This window comes from Peromyscus leucopus, chromosome 1 (genome assembly GCF_004664715.2).
Source record: "Peromyscus leucopus breed LL Stock chromosome 1, UCI_PerLeu_2.1, whole genome shotgun sequence".
NCBI lineage: Eukaryota > Metazoa > Chordata > Mammalia > Rodentia > Cricetidae > Peromyscus > Peromyscus leucopus.
The window spans coordinates 5,566,141-5,583,105 of record NC_051063.1 but is presented as its reverse complement, the minus strand read 5'-3'; the positions used below and the strand labels follow the sequence as shown (position 1 = coordinate 5,583,105).

The window sequence follows — 16,965 nt, the reverse complement described above, 5'->3', positions numbered from 1 at the left end:
TCTCCATTTAATTTGATGTTGGCTGTTGGCTTGCTAAAAATTGCCTCTATTATGTTTAGGTATGTTCCCTGTATTCCTGATCGCTCCAAGACCTTTATCATGAAGGGGTGTTGGATTTTGTCAAATGCCTTTTTTTGCATCTAGTGAGATGATCATGTGATTTTTTTTCTTTGAGTTTGTTTATATGGTGTATTACATTGATGGACTTTCGTATGTTGAACCACCCTTGCATCCCTGGGATGAAGCCTACTTGATCATGGTGGATAATTGTTTTGATGTGTTCTTGGAGGATGTTTGCCAGTATTTTATTGAGTATTTTTGCATCAATGTTCATGAGGGAGATTGGTCTGTAGTTCTCTTTCTTTTTTGTGTCCTTGTTTGTTTTAGGAATCAAGGTAATTATAGCCTCATAGAAGGAGTTTGATAATGTTCCTTTTGTTTCTATTGTGTGGGACAATTTAGAGAGTATTGGTATTAACTCTTCTTTGAAGATCTGGTAGAATTCTGCACTGAAACCTGGCCTTTTTTTGCTTGGGAGACTTTTAATAACTGTTTCTATTTCCTTAGGGGTTATAGGTCTACCTAAGTTGTTTATCTGATTTTGATTTAATTATAGTAAGTGGTACCTATCCAGAAAATTGTCCATTTCCTTTAGATTTTCCCATTTTGTGGAGTTCAGGTTTTGGAAGTATGACCAGATGATTCTCTGGATTTCCTCAATGTCTGTTGTTATGTCCCCCTTTTCATTTCTGATTTTGTTAATTTGGATGCTCTCTCTCTGTCTTTTGGTTAGTTTGGATAAGGGTTTGTCTATCTTGTTGATTTTCTCAAAGAACCAACTCTTTGTTTATATTAATTTTTTGTATTGTTCTCTTTGTTTCTATTTTATTGATTTTACCTCTCACTTTGATAATTTCCTGGCATCTGTTCTTCCTGGGAGACTTTGCTTCTTCTTGTTCTAGAGCTTTCAGGTGTGCTGTTAACTCACTAGTGTGAGATTTCTCCAACTTCTTTATGTGGGCATTTAGTGCTATGAGTCATGTCTTTTTTTATTGATAGACAGCTGAGGGATATCAAAATGATGTGTTTATGTATCACAGGGGACTTTATCTGTGCTTAAAGGCAAAACAACAACAAAAACTGTTACAAATAGACCATATAATCACAGAAATACTTTATTTTTAAACAAACAGCATGTATAGTTCTTGAGACTTTATTGCAGGTCACTTGTTTCTATGTACTAATGAATAAAATTGATATGATGAAACACCCATGCCAACACAGAGATTCTGAACACAGGGACCAAATGGTTAACTATTGTTGTTAACCATTAGGGAACAAGAAAATGTTACTCCTTTGTTCTATCACAATCCCCTGAAACATTATTTTAGTTTTCCAAGAAATAACTGTGGTTCTTTGGCCACTATTTGCAGGTCTGAGCTTTGGATGATGCCAAGATCATTAAAATCAAGACTGAGTCACTGAACATACCCATTCAACACATTACTGGTATTCACTTTTTAAACTTTTTAGGAAACTTTTAGGAAGTTTCCACATTTTTGGAAACTTAAGCATTGCTGCCTTGTGATGGTTGGATTTTCTTCATTATCATGAAGATGGACTCTCTGCTGTAGATTTGCAATTTTTTTATTCTTAAGAAACTTATTGTTTCTCATATGCAGGGTTACAAAGTGACTTTGATTCCATGTTGGATCCATTATTTGAGTTATGAGACAGGAAAATCACATTCTAGAATAAAGAAAATATGTGGTTTCAGATTACAAATGAATATATATATACATATACATATACATATGTATATGTGTGTATACATTTAGGAAGGTAGATAGATACATAGACCCATGTAGATACATGATAGAGTTTCATTCAGTGTTGTACATAGAATTTATAGCTGTTCCAAGATGAGAATAACACCTCATTATGTTATGCACATATTTGATGTATATCATCTAATCTTCATTCTACCCTCTAGCTAAGGATCTGGTTAGAGCAAACCTCTCTGGTTCAGTTACTGAAGACATGCACTCTGAGAGCTGGCTGAGAAGGGTTATACATGATTATTATACATCATTGCCTTAGTATCTTTGATGTAAGAAAAATTCAAGTGTGCAATTGGTCTTTACCAAGTCAAGGATTTTAATGAGACTAGTCTCTGTAGGAGAAAGTATTCCTACTTAGAAGGGAGGCATCGGCCCCAGCAAACAGCATAATCCCAGGAGACAAATTTAACTTCTTAGAGCCTCAGTTCCTTTGTCTGCAAAAGGGAAGGAAAGAACCAGGTGATGTGATAGTGTCACCTTTTTTTATGTCCAGATAATCCACATCAGCTACACAGTTACCTTATACCCCTTCACCTACTGTCCTACATTCCTGTCCAAACCACCTGATGTTCCCATCATGGTGACTGATTATTCTATCTACATTGATGGCAGCATAGATCAGCACATCCCAGAGGAACACAGGACAAGTTTCTGGGAGGCCTGTAGCATACTCACCCGAGAGAAGTCAGAGTGATCCTGTTGCCACCACAACATGGTAGTGAGCACACCCATACCAAGTTCTAACACACTGCAGATCAGCATCAACAAGAGTGCTCCCTAAATTCAGGAGAAGAGAGGTTGGAGTGACTCAGTCAGCTAAAGCCCGCATGCCTTGGTGGGAAGTGACTGTAGAGATGAAACCATCTCCACTATCAGAGAGTGAAGAAAAGGACACCATGAAGAAGTGAAATGGATTCCCCAAACCTAGGCTTAAATTCATGCCTGGTCTCCTTGAGGAGAAGTGGGTGAAAATGACAAACTAAGTCAACAAAGCCATTTCAAGCCACTGCTTCTCACCTGTCTTGGGCAGGGATCCCTGACTACCCTGTTCACATCAATGAGGGAGAAGAGAGGAGAAGTGACTGCCAGGACAGTTAGCAGCTCCTGCTCTTGACTCTCTTAGTGGGAGGCTGGGCAAGTCTCTGCTTCTCTGGCTTCTGGCTGCCCACTTATATATGTGTAATATTTCCTCCACAGAGACTTGTGAGGGCTAGTGAGGTTCTGACTGTGTCAGTTTTTTGTAAAAGTCATCACAGACAGATCTTTCTTCTTTGGGATGTGTTTCTTTGGCTTTTCTTGCGATGGTAAAAGGCAGAAAAACAATCCAATTTCTATAGTTTGTAACATCACAAATCAGCTCAAAGAAGGGCCTAGGTTAAGAACACACAGTCCATGACTTCTGTCTTCATGAAGGTTGCTTGATAGGAAGGAAGATGAATGTCATACTGTAAACTCTTCATTTGTGCACACACAGGCAGAGAGGAGATAGAGAATGACTCCATCACCTAGACACTGTCCCAGCAAATACACTCAACTCACTCTGACTTACAATGTGAAACTATCCCAACATGCTCTCATGCTTTGTGGTCCATGCAGATTCCTCCTCAATGCTTCAGGTTTCTAAAGTCAGGCTTAGTTATTTCAGATGGTAATTTACTCCCATTGTTCTGTATCTAACTTGAATATACCTTTTCTTATTGTGGTTTCTTAACAAGGAAGACTTACTGAGTTCAACTCTGCAAGGAACTGAGAAAGTCTGAGGTTGACCAGACATGACTATCTGGCCACTTTCCAGATGTGCTTTTTCTTACTTTTATTCTCATAAGGAATAAATATTCTGCAGTATCTTCACTGTTGTCTTTCCAGGTTTTCATTCTATGTGTTGGAGGCCAAATGTATGTCCTTGGATGTTCTGATAGAAGGTATATTATTACTATTAGTCATATTGCATTACTTCCTTCTAATAAAATGGAATGGGTCAAAGTTCTTGGTTTGAGCTCTCATAATTTATGCTTCTAAAGTTGAAATTTTTTTCAATTCTTAAAAAGCTCTAATAACAATCTTTATGGTTTCACCACCTACATTATTTGGCAATTTTCCCACAACTTCTTGTTATTACCATGTAAACCCTTATTCTAGACCTTTAATTCCAGGCTCTTCTCTACCTTTACTTTATTCAGCCCCGACTTTCCCCTAAGATCTCAAACCAGACAGAGTGAAAGATTTTCAAAGATAGGAAAAAGATCACTATTTTGCAAAAACTAAAAACTTTCAATGCAGTTTTTAGAAATACTTACAGTCAAAACAGCCTTGGGGGTAGAGCAGTCATTGTTGACTTCGAAGGAATGAAGATAGTAATGATATTGAGTTGGTTTAGGTGGCTCGCTCTGCTTACACTGCTCTGAGGCAGGATGCAAACCAGCCAGGCTGACAGAGAGGATAATGATGCCGATGAAAGCAAATAAAACACTCAGGATGTTCATAGTCAGGCTGCCATCCACCTGAAATGAGCAACAGGTTACATGTATACCTCTTAGCAAGATGTTGTACCACTTCTCTTTATTTGTCTTCATTAGCAGCTCAGAGATTAATAATTTTTTCCCTATTCTCCCTAAGTCATAATTGTGATCACTAGAAAGAGGAGAGGCCCTGGTTTTCCATCCTTATGTTCCCTATGCTCCATTTCCTAGATAATATTTGCTCAGACCACTTTACCCAACCTCTACCACATGTGTCTGGCCCAAAGAATGTTTAGAAACACACAAACCCAAAGCGTAAATGGTAGTTGGGTGGGCAAACAGGATTTCAATGAAGAGAAAGAATATATTCCACTGGAAAATCTTTACCCATGACTTTTAATGGAACCCCATAACAAAAAAAACTGGAAAATTCTCAAGACAGTGTGAGCAAAGGAGGTGGCACAGACACCACCTGTGTTTCCTGCCCCTCCACATTCTCAGTGCTGTGGTTTGGATTTCTTGTGGCCTGAGACCCATGTATTAAAGAACTAGTCCCCAAGTAAATGTTACTGTGAGATGTTTGAATCTCTAGGAAGTGCCAGGCCTCACCTCCTGATCAGTGGTCGGTCATCAGAGAAGAGCCTGCAAAGGGGGTATATCAGAAACGGTACCTTCATTTTAATCTCTCTTTTCTTCCTTGCTGCCATGTGGCACACACCTTTGCTCTCTTAGCATGAGACACTCACTCCCTATCTCCAAACTCAGAACAAATGGATCTACCAAAAGCATGCACTATTGAACCTCCAAATTATGAGCCCAAACAAAGCATTCCTCTTTTGGATTTGAGTTATCCCAAGAGTTGAACTTGGACACACCTAATACCAGCTAATATACTCAGAATAACATACTCTGATTGCACCCCACACATTGATGCATTAACCACACAGAAAAGGCAGGTAAAGCAGTTCATTCCTGAATACTACCTCAGAAGCTCATATGACCAATGGTGAGTGTGGGGACTTTGTTCTCAGTGTCTTTGGAAGTCTGGAAAGGCTTATGATTGGCTATAACCAGGGCCATGTGGCGGTGGATGTAGATAGAAATCTAGACATGTGACTAAGGATATTGTCATTTGTGGAGAAAGTGTGAGACAGAATGAAATAGATTTGGAATTATCTATGTTGGTAAATTGAGGCCACAGTGCCAGAGTTCTGCCGTCTTTCATTGTTCTTGAGTACTCAGTTCCAGTGTTCACTTTGGATCTCATCTCTACAACTTTCATAGTGTCAGCAAAATAAATAAACTTTTCTCAATAGTGGCTTCCTTTTTTCCTCAACTTACAGAAAATGAAAATTGAGCTAAGACCTCTCTGAAAGCTGTGGTTACAGGTAAGTATTTCCAGGGTGTACCCAGATATCTTGCACTGGAGTGTGATTTAATTTCAGGATATTTATTTTAAACTGATTGTATAAATCACTCATGATTTGGTGTTTTTGAGTGCTACTTTCCACAAATAGTGACTAAAGTCAAGCTCTTGGACTCCTCTAACAATTGTTACAGTCAGGATGCTGATTGTATGTATGTTCTTAGAACAAACTAGGTTTATTCTAGCTGACATTCTTCTTTAGTTTCCATACATAGGATGAAAAGAACATTCTCCAGCATAGGTTAAATGTCTTTCAGAAGCCTTATTCTACTTAGAGACTACCTATATCCTCCATTGCTTTTAGATGTGGTATTTTACCACAGCAGCAGAAAAGTAAGTAGTACCCTGTGTATTTGAGAAACTGGTTTAATCAGATCTTAACAACTAAATCCCCAAGATGTTGCATTACATGGCATTCTCTTCCATGACTTCCCGAATCAACTCCTTGAGGAATGTGAGTTGAGTGATGACTAAGTGAATCTTTACATATCTCAAAAACTCCTTCCTATAGTCCATCTTTCTCCCCTCAATGACTTCAGTTTTCCCCTGGAAAAAGTTAAAAGTCATTAAAGTTAAATTATTAGCCAAAAACCATAACTACTAAGATTTTCTGAATTCAAATATTCTGTTCAAAAATGCATACTCAATCCCAGCAAAAGCATTATCTTTATGGAGATATGAATGAGAGATGATTCTCACATGAACATTTTATCTGGGATTTTTCATAGATTTTAAGTGGTGAGATTATACAGTATAGCCACAACAAATACAACTCTTTAACAACAAGGACATCAGCTTCATTACTAAAGAGTAAAATTTGAAATCTTTTATGTTAGATTTTTCATTGCTATGACAAAATGTCTCATATAAACAACTTAAGCACCAAAATATATTTTGCTCACAGTTTCAGAATCTCAGCCCATCATTGTGGTGTTGGTGTGGCAGACAGAACATCTCACAGCATGGTAGTCATGATTGCCATGGAGGTCATGGAAGCAGAGTGAGAAGATATCTATGCTAAGCACATTTCAACATCTCCTATTTATTCCATCTGGGTATTTATGCTAAGGGATGATACTATCACATTTTGGAAATAGAACAGCCTCAGAGGTATGCTTTATTAATCTCCTAGGTGCTACTCAATCAGGTCAAGTTGATGATCAAGATTAATTATCAGGGCCTGTTGCCTACACAATTGGATCATAAGAAAGCAAGAGTTTTACATGAGATTCCTTGGCACTGGTCTTGGGCATAAGGCACACTATAATTTTGGTCACTATGACAGGAAGAATATGCTCTATGCAGGAATATGAAGAACCCAGAATTAGCTCGTGAAGAAAAGAAGTAATTATTGTAGAGCTTAGTTTGTAACTTCAACGTGGAAAGCTTGGCCATGAAGGATCTGGATTTCATCACCATTGGTTCAGGTTGTGACTCTTGTACTCACCAAAGACTTTGTTGACTTTGTCTTCGTGATAACTGACAGAATTCCAGAGATGATAAACTGCTCAGACAAGAGAAAAACATTATCACATCAATTTCCATGTACAAAGTGACTACAGTGTTACTCTCTGGGTTTTATGACAAACTTACATGGGAAATCCTCAAAGAAAAATGACCAATGCTAAGCTTGTGTTCCCAGAGGAGTCTCTTTGCCCATGTACTATTCAGAAAACACCAGAAAAGAGAGATTAGAGCAGAAATCTATCCCATTAAAATTGATAAAAACTTTAAGAGGTAATAGAAAAAATATTTTGATAATTAGAAAGGAAAATTTCAGAATCAGATGCTTTTAGAGCTTGAGGCATTGGTCTATGGGGAGAGAGAATGGAAAATAGCTATGGGATTTTTGTCCCTTCTTTCATTAAAAGAGCTATGCCACTCTGTATAAACCATGCAAACTTCTCTCAGTAAATCTCATTTGAACATGTTGAAGTATCTTTTTTAACATGCAGTTTTCAATGTGCTAGTATTTTAGTGAGGAGTTTTGCAGCTATTATCCTTTAGAATGTTGGCCCACTATCCATTTCCCGTCATGCTTTTGGCTGGCATTACACCATTATCCTAGTGTCAAGACAAGGCTGGTGTCCTAAAATGAGTTTGGGAGAGTACATCTTTCTTTCAGATTTTTGTGATAGTTTGAGATCAACTTGCACTAGTTTTGTTGTTGTTTTTGTTTTGAATAAGGTAAGATATTAACAAGCACAGAAGAAAAGAAATAGAACTTTCAGTGGCTGGTCCTAGAGACTAAGGGAAATGCGAACAAAAGGAAGCATAAGGTTGGATGGTGAGAAACCCTTAACATGATTTAGAAAATCAAGAAATAGAAACGTTTTTTAAATAAAAAATGTAGAAACTTTGTGCTTTCTATTCTCTAAAGTTAAGTAGCTTATCCATATAAATGAATGCTGAGTCTTTATCTCTGTGATGCTAGGGTCTGTGCATTCTATGCATGTATTCAACTGCTGAGCTACACCCACAGCCTCACATGCAGAGACTTTCAATATAACTCTTTTATTTATTAAAAAATAAATAAAACTAACATTTACAAGTGCCTCTTTTAATGCAATGGATGCTAGTGATATGGAAAGAGTACAATATGGAGAGGAGGAAAAAATAAGATAACAGCCTTGACCTAGGAATCACTCCATCAGCCCCATGATCAGGGTTAAGTCAACAGTGGAATGTTGTAAATAGTATGCACCCTTCATAGAACCAGACAGTATGGCATATCACTGCTGTCACCTGAACAGTCACCATTCTGTGCTCATTAAAGATTAAGAAGATATCAGACAAATTCAAACTTAGAAATATTTCACAAAAATCTTGACCAGCACAACTCAGAAACTGTCAAAGTCACCAAGGATAGTGAAATCCTAAGAAGATCCAAATGAGGAAGTCTAGTGGAGACTCTGGAACAACTAGTGGAATGCAGTGTCTTTGAATAGAACCTGGGACAGAGGACATTCATGAAAAACTGGTGGAATCAGACATTGTATTGACTTGAGATGACTAAAGCAAAAATCATCAGCACAACAGAAGGAAAGGTGGAGCTGTGGATGCATCAAAGAATGAAATGTAGGAAAGGAGAAAAAAATCAGTTGCAGTAAGGAGATGGGAAGCCTAGGGGACAGGAAACCTCACTTGTGCTTGAGACTCATCTCAAGAGCTGTTCTCTAAGACAAGGATCTTCGTGTTCTCCTGACCCCAGGCATGGAGCAGTCTCTAAAGAATTTCTAGTCTATCACCTCAAGTGCCTCCAACAGAGCCAGATCCTAAAAATGATTCTTCCTGCAGGGTAGTCCACTGGGTGTCACTGCACTATACAGAAAGCTCAAGACCATGTGGATTCCACTTCCTGGACATTTCTGTAAACCTATGGGGTTATTATACTCATCATAGCTCAATAGGGTGAGATGAAACAGTGATTTCACAAAAATGGTTATTTGAAGTAGATGAATAAAATCTTCAGAATGATGTAACCTCTGCTACAATACACCAAGACTTTCTGTGGGTGACATACAGAAGAACAAAATCTACCATTGACCTCTTTCTCAAAGTAGACAGAAATTGAGATAGGTGACCTCTCCTTCCTCTGTTCTCCCCAGCTGGCTCCCCACAAACTCTACTTACAAACAAGGCTCCTACAAATGGATAGCCAGATTTTAACAGGACAGAAAACACTTGGTTAAAGTGTGGGATTGTGGAAACAGTTGCCAAAATGATGCCGAGACTCAACACCATCACACCACACATGATCTGGATTGCCTGTTGAAAGAAGAGAGATGTGAGATCATAAACAGTGGTGACAAGAGAGACCTTTCCACTCCTCCCATGGTGCTCATGTATTGTCACCTTCTACAATGTCACTGTTAGCACTATAAAAGCTCTGGGGTGAAAGAGAGGAAAGTTCTTCTGGAGGAGATGTGGTTCTGGCACAGCCTCAGGCCACCTTCAGGTATTTTTGTCCACGACCCCCTGGCCATGCTCAAGACCCTTCCTAGCATCTCCTGGCTGGGGCTGAGCTTTGAGTCCCCAGTTAACTAGTCTCCTGCTCCCTCTACTGGGAAGAAGAGTGATCTGAAAGTCCTTCCACCCTGAGCACATTCTGGAGGAAACCTCTTCCTCATCACCCAGAGCCCATAGAACACATCATACAGCCAGCCTATCTGCCCAGTTCCACAGAGGCTTCAGGTGTCCATTCTGGGGGTCCCTAGCCTCTCTACTAAAAGGGCAAGTTTGTCTTCCTGACGTCCTCCTTTCCCTCACAGACTCATAGCCCTTATAATTTTGGATAAGCAATTTTTAAAGTTTTGTTATATGAACTTCAAAGGAATCCAGATGATGGTATGCCCAAGGCAAGGACATCGGTTCCATTAAGTTCTGAAACTGGGTGACACAGAGGCCCATGAAGATAGTGTTAGGACAGACAACACTGAAAAACAGCACAAAATATATGTTCTTTCTCATATCTTCCCTTTACCCAGAAACGTCCCTTCAGTTAGTTGGGATGAGCACAGAGGGGCAAACGAATGGTGTTTTGTGCCATCTCTTCTCTCTAAAGAGGAGAAGGGTATTCTACACTCAGTGAGCACCGATAATGTATCTACAGATTATTTTGATAAATAAAATACTAGCAAGTACTCTCCAAAAATGAAAACAAAAAATGATTTAAATAACAAAATCTCAGTGACTCATTTTTGCAATCAGGGGAAATACTTGTCAATTTTAGGAAAGTCTTAGAGATAAGCAGCTTGCCAAAGGCTTTCCACTGGTCTACAGACCACTCTGTGATAACTTTGTCAAAACCAAAGGCTTTCCATACCCCAAATCTATTTCTAGTCTTAAGACACAGTGTCTCCTCTCTCTGCTCTCCACCCACCCTAGTGTGTTCTGAGTTGGATTTACCGCAATCACTTTGATCTCCGCCTTTAGATGTTTCTTCAGGCTGTCTTGCCTCTGCTGGGCAGGCTGGGGCTTGTCAGTTTGGGGAAAGTTGACTCCATTTGGTGAAATCACTGTGACAGTCTCATTGGTCACAACTTGTGGGATCATGACGGAGCTTCCACAGCTGGAAGAGAAAATGCACTGAGCTCTTTAAAAGAACTGTGATCATTGTAGGAGTTTTATTGTTTTACTTTGCTTGTTTGGTTGGTTGATTGGTTTTGTTTTATGTTTGGTTGTTTGCTTTTATTTGCCTATTAATTTGAGAGAGAGAGGGAGAGAGAGAAAGAGATCGAGAGAGTATGAAGTTTAATGGGAAGGGAGGACCAGAATATATTGCATGAATTTTCAATAAAAAATTAAATACTTTACTCTGAATACAAAAAAAATCCAACTAACCAACAAAACAAAACAAAACAAAAAACCCAACAAACCATGCTCCCAGGTTCTGCTGCCACCTCCCAGACTGTGCATCTCTCTGGATTCTAGAACCTGTCCTCTGTCAGAAGAAGCTGGTGGTACAGAGAAATGAAAAACCACTATACCTTGGGTTCCTGAGGTCTTTCCTCATAGTATTAGACACGGGCCACTGATTTTTTTTAGATAATAAACACATCATACAAAGGGACAGCATGAACCCCCAGAGGTTCCTGTGTTCATACCTAAGTGTTCACACAAAATTTGCAAAATGTAGCTCCAGCTCTTTCCTCAATTCTACCTAGTTCAAGCGCATTTTTTTTATTCAATGACTTTCACCTTCAGGTTACTCTGCTCATCATGAGATATTAAAATTCAACCTTCAATGTTTTATAATTCGTGCTAAATAGTACTCAAAATACTCAATCCCATTTGTGTATTTTGTGAGTCTAAAAGAACCACTTTTAGAATTAGCACTTCATATTTTATCATATTTTCGTAGAAGTGATCTTGCAGTATTTTCAATCCTCAAAACAATCCTTTCTGTCAATGAACAAAATCATAATCAGTAAGAAAAATCCAGAGTCAAAGTTTTGATGTACATGTGGAAGTAATTCATGTTTGTGTGGTGACATAAAATCAATGTTAAACAAATATTTAAAGTTCTTATTATTAATCAGTTGCCTACACACAGTTGGGTGCTGGACCCCAGCTGTCTCTGACTCTGTTTCCCTTTCCATTTTTCTTATCTGTCAATGGCATCCTGTGTCTGATTCTCTTTAGTGTGAAGAAGCAGCTGGTTGCAGTGGTGTGGGGTCCTGAAGTCATAATAACCTGAGGTTCAAGGTTAGAACAGTGTCCTTGTTAACTGGTAGGACCAAGTTACCTGTGGAATTGTTTTCTGTGCTCAGCTTGGTGTTGTGGGATATTTTGATCACACTCTGACCCTCCCAAGACTGCCCAATAAAGTTATACTTTGAATCAGGGGGCAGAGACAGTGACTAGCTGACTGGAATTGGCCATAGAGAAGCCAAGAATTTGGATAGTGAAGATGTACAGGGAGGAAAGAGTAGCAAATGGAGTTTGAGCTTCCTCTTAGTACTGGGACAAGAAAAAAGACAAGTCTCTTATTTTGTTTCTGGCCAAAAAGCAAGGTCAGCTAGTTCTACTCAGCCTCTCTGAGCTAGCAGGCTTTCAGGCCAGCCTTTGATTTCTGTGTCTTATTGACAAATACAATGATAGAGACTTAAATCAAACTTATATACCGCGGCTGCAGCAGAGCCGGGGCCATGCGACCAGAAGCCCTGCCAGGCCATGACCTGAGTAGCCAACAGGGTGATGACTGAGGGGCTGCTGGGGGTGGCAGATGATAATTAAAATATCTGTAGATTCATGTGTAGCCACTAAGCCGACAGAAAAACACCAGCTTGGCTCTCTTTTCTCTGTGCCATTCTCAGCCCTTAGGCTGCCCAGTTAGTGAATGACCTGAGAGCCTTTTTAGGTACAAGAATTATGCTCCCATTAATCACATAGTCTTAGGGCAGTGACCAGTAAGATCATACGACTTGAAACAGCAGGGACAGAGGTAAGTCAGATGTCCCGTCCCTTCGCCCATTTAGTTCTGAGGTGCCCCAGAGTCTCTATCTCTTTCATAAGCATCAACAATTTCCCCTAAAGAGGACCCAGAAAGAGAGTGCTGCACAGGAGAAAGCCTCTTCAGGGTTGCCTACCTGAGCCTGTGTGCCTCCCTGTCTGCCCCCGCAGGGCTCTCAGGATTCCCAAGAGCTTTTAGTGCTGGGTTCTCTCAGTCTGATCCTTGGTTCTTACTCGTGAAGTTCTGCCTCTCCCCAGTCCTTCCTCTTTCAGTGTTAACTACCGCACAGGATGTGATGCTTACAGACTGTGGCCGTGCGAATGTAGCTGCACTTCCTATTTCTGAAATTCCCCAGAACTTCAGAAAAATCACCAATCTAAACAGCGCTGGAAGTGTGTGGGGTGGTGAGCTCCAACCCCACCAGCTCCAGGTAATGCTCAAGTCCACGTTCTTGAACCTTAGTTGTCTAAGAGCTAAAGAGAGAAGAACAAGCCAGGGAAACCCATGAGATGAGAGAAAGTGTCTTTGAAAGGGCTGTCTTGCTTCTATGTAGTATTTAATGAACAGTATTGATTACTAATGGTATTTCCAGTCATAGTAATATTGATGAATAAAACATTTCACAATATACAATAAGGTATAATGATAATAGTAATCATGACCTTAGGCTTTGAGGAATATTTAATAATATATAATCAATTGCAATAATTGAACATATTACAATACTTTTGGTACTTTTTAATATATATATGTATATATACATGTATATATAAATTCCTCAGCCTCTGAAAAAGCTACATGCAACCTTGCAGTACTCATTGATTGCTACCCACTTTAGAGCTCTTCTAATTTTCATCTTCTAACTTACTTCTAGACCACTGGACTTCTCTGACTGTGGAGGTGCCCAGGGAATAACTGGACACTACTAGGAAAGTAACCTATCAGGAGAGGAGCAAGTGGGAAAATTTCAACACACCATGAATGACTTCAACAATCCCACACTCAGGATGCTGTCATGAAGACAGATGTCCTTGTGGCTTTCAGGCACCGTTCAGAAGCTGACTTTGACAATAATTAATTGTACAGGGAACCAGAGCCAGGTGCAGCAACTTTACAGCCACATTCTGGAAACTTCCAGAAAGAACCCAGGGATCCAGCATGAGCTGTCACTGTCACATCGGAGGGTTGTGGATCCTGCAGTACCTGCAGGATCTCTTCTGATGAAGTCTTGCTTCAATTCTAGAGAAGACTGGGAGACTGGATTCTCTAAGAAATTCCTAGAAAGGGGCTTTCTGACCTGGTGTTTGTTCTCCTTTCCCAGGATGCCTGTGGCCACTGTCCTTTACCCATCATGCCCTGTGCCCTCCTCACTGTCCCAGGACCCAGTGAATTAGTGAGATACAGCTACTTTTCTGAGCCTCTTGGGGGCAACAACACCCACTTTTGTTTGCAGGAGAATTTGCTAATAAACTGGTTAAATCTGTCTACTCAAGATTCCCTCTCCAGTCTGTCTTTCATCTCCATGTTCTCACAATTTTAAATATACTTAATGACACTTAATGGAGTTCATGAGATATGCATGTAAGACTACTATCACCAAGTCCTACATAGTGACCTAAGAGTGGTATTACCACATATTTTCCCCATCCATCTATTTCCACCATCAATCTCCTCTTCTCCCCATCCTAGGGCTTCTGTGCTTTATTTGGAAAGGGGACTTCTATACTCTGAACAAAAAGCTGCTCTATTTAGTCTCAGCTTAGTTCCATCCTGCCCTTATACCCTCTGAGTCCAGTACCTGTACCTGGAGATAAGAAAGTCATTAGCAATAACACGTTCTGTTTAGTCATCTAGGCTCCACTATTTATAATCTTCTATTCTCTCTAAGCACCTTAGCAAATGTTCTGCTTATCTGCCCATCACCCCCAATGGGAAATGCCTCTTCATATTCTGCCTTCATTTAGGATTGCTGTCTTCTCTTCTCTTTTCCCAAACCAACATGTACCGTCTCTGGTGATTAATCATTTTCTCTTTGGTTAACTCTTCTCCACCATAGACTACCTGCTGTCTGATGTTTTGTAATATGCTTTTCTAATTGCTATATTTTCTGGATTTGATCCTTATTTTCCCTTTCTAAGTATAGGCATGTGGAGTTTAACTTGCCTTAATTCTATCTCAAAATAATTCTCCTAACATCTTGATCTTCTTCATGTAATAATCACATCTCATAACCACCTCATAATAAAAATCTAAAACTAAGCTTCTATATTTAGTTTGTCTCTGCTACTCTTCACCAGTCAGATTTCTATATTACTGCTGCCCTCCCCTACAATGTTATTAATATTCAGTTTTATTAAAGACTCAAACACTCAATATATCAGTCAAACTGTTGTCTGTTTAACTATCTTTTAAGGTGTTAACAGCTTGAACCAATTTCCTCTTTGGTCTTTTGATGTAGGATCCTGTGTAGCCCAGGTTGGCTTCTAACTCTCTATGTAATGGAGGCTGGTCTTGTGCTGGGATCTAGGCACCCATGCCCAGATCTACCAAATGTGGAGTAGATGTTTATATACATGTGTTATACATGATCATTTCTTGTCATTTCCATTGACTGCCTTTAAACTCATATTCATCAATTTATTCATCATCAGTTTATTATTCATTCATCATACATGTCTTACTGAACCACAGATAAACTCATAGATTCTCTGATTTTACCTATCCATCTGACTATACTGAGTGACTTAATACCTACTAGTCACCAATTGATAATCACCACTGAACAATAACTATGTCAGTGAATGTACTGATGAATCAACAAGATGAATCTTTTTTATAAAACTTTATGTCTTTGAAAAACCATTATCAGCGATGATGCAAAATATTTCTGTAGCAGGAATCTTAAAAGTTCTTATTCATAAAAGTCAAACCCGAGGTCAGTTATTGGGGTCCATGCTGGTAGATCAGAGAGACAGGACAAGCCACAGCTATCTCACCTCACCGGATCCTCAGCTGGTCTTGTCTCCTCAGATTGGAGGCTTCTGAGTCCTCCTCCCAATGGCTTTCAGCTGAATTGCTGCTCCAAAGCTTGAATGCTTAACCAGCCAAAATCTTAACCAGCCCAAATGCTTAAACAGCCAAAAGCCTCTAGTTTCTTGCCCTCACGCCTTATATATCTTCCTGCTTTCTACCACCACTCCCTGGGATTAAAGGCTGGCTTTCTGGGATTAAAGGCGTGTCACCATGCTTGGCTATTTCCAATGTGGCCTTGAACTCACAGAGATCCAGAGGGATTTCTATCTCTGGAATGCTAGGATTAAAGGTGTGAGTGCCACCATTTTCTAGCCTTTGTATCTAGTGGCTGTCTGTTCTCTGACCCCCAGATAAATTTATTAGGGTACACAATATTTTGGGGAACACAATACCACCACATCTCCTCTCTTTTTGTCTAAAATTAAAGAAAGCTTATAACTAATACAAGAAAACTATCTAATAAGTATATACAATATATACAGACAAAAATTACATTAATGATGTCTAGTCCATTAGCATTTGACAGATTCAGATAAAAACTCCATTATATATAAACAATGTCCAGTCCAGTAACATCTGATAAACTCAGACCAAAAAATTTTCATTACTTATCTTATTTAAAACAAGTAGTTCCTTTTTAAAAGTAAATTCCATAATCTCCCTTTTTATCTTATCATATCCATATTCTCTCTTTTTCTTTTCATAATACATTCAGTAGTTTACCTTTTGTTATTTTTATATCTTCCCCTTTTTCTTCAGTGTAGATTCAATGATCTACCTATTTATCCTATTATTTCTTTATCTTTTTTCTCAGAGTAGATTCTATGATCTATCTCATATCTATATTCTCTTTTTATCTTTTTCCTCAGAGTAGATTCGATGATCTATCTCATATCTATATTCTCTTTTTCTTTTTGCTTTCTAGGGTGAAGATATCTTTAGGAATCTTGAAAAGAAAATTTTTGGGTTAATTGTCAAGTCCTGTATCATTTGTCCAGTCTCTGCATAAAAGGAAAGTTCAGGGCTTGTTTCAAGTCCTTGTTCAAGTTGTCTGTCAGGCTGTATCATCTCAGCTAGTCCTCTCGAAATTGTCCTGACCAGTTTGTAGTCCAAAGTCGATTTTTCCATGGTGTTAATCGGCTTAATGGCTTTATCATAGTCCATGTGGAATCATCGTTGTAGGATCCTGTCATCTTTTTGAAGATTTCAAAGTCACTGTTAGGCATGGTCATGGTTTCCTGCAGACTTTTT

General features: G+C 39.1%; 1 protein-coding gene across 3 annotated transcripts; it reads right to left on the bottom strand.

The window, feature by feature from the left end:
* Positions 1-1,159: 1,159 nt before the first annotated feature.
* LOC114703404 (membrane-spanning 4-domains subfamily A member 6B-like) lies at positions 1,160-12,965 on the bottom strand. Of its 3 annotated transcripts, none has more exons than XM_028884228.2 (7): positions 12,818-12,964; positions 10,635-10,797; positions 9,360-9,494; positions 7,174-7,230; positions 4,139-4,342; positions 2,517-2,618; positions 1,160-1,749 (listed from the first exon to the last, which is right to left on the bottom strand). In XM_028884228.2, exons 2-7 carry the CDS (start codon positions 10,779-10,781, stop codon positions 1,663-1,665), a joined length of 732 nt encoding a protein of 243 aa, XP_028740061.1. In that variant the 5' UTR covers positions 10,782-10,797; positions 12,818-12,964; the 3' UTR covers positions 1,160-1,662. The 3 variants fall into 3 exon arrangements, with proteins under 3 accessions (XP_028740061.1, XP_037060770.1, XP_037060768.1); XM_037204873.1 differs by lacking the exon at positions 1,160-1,749 and adding an exon at positions 1,786-2,275 and having other exon boundaries at positions 12,818-12,965; XM_037204875.1 differs by lacking the exon at positions 2,517-2,618 and having other exon boundaries at positions 12,818-12,965.
* Between the last annotated feature and the right edge of the window lie 4,000 nt (positions 12,966-16,965).

What these genes read in the sequence shown, in the direction of transcription:
- LOC114703404 (XM_028884228.2), bottom strand. Translation starts at nt 10,781, where the DNA reads ATGATCCCACAAGTTGTGACCAATGAGACTGTCACAGTGATTTCACCA. An exon ending in CCCCCAAGGCTGTTTTGACT is followed by an intron (nt 2,619 to 4,138) that starts GTAAGTATTTCT and finishes TCCTGAATTTAG; the next exon opens with GGAGCACTCTTGTTGATGCT. An exon ending in ATCACTCTGACTTCTCTCGG is followed by an intron (nt 1,750 to 2,516) that starts GTGAGTATGCTA and finishes TCTTTATTCTAG; the next exon opens with AATGTGATTTTCCTGTCTCA.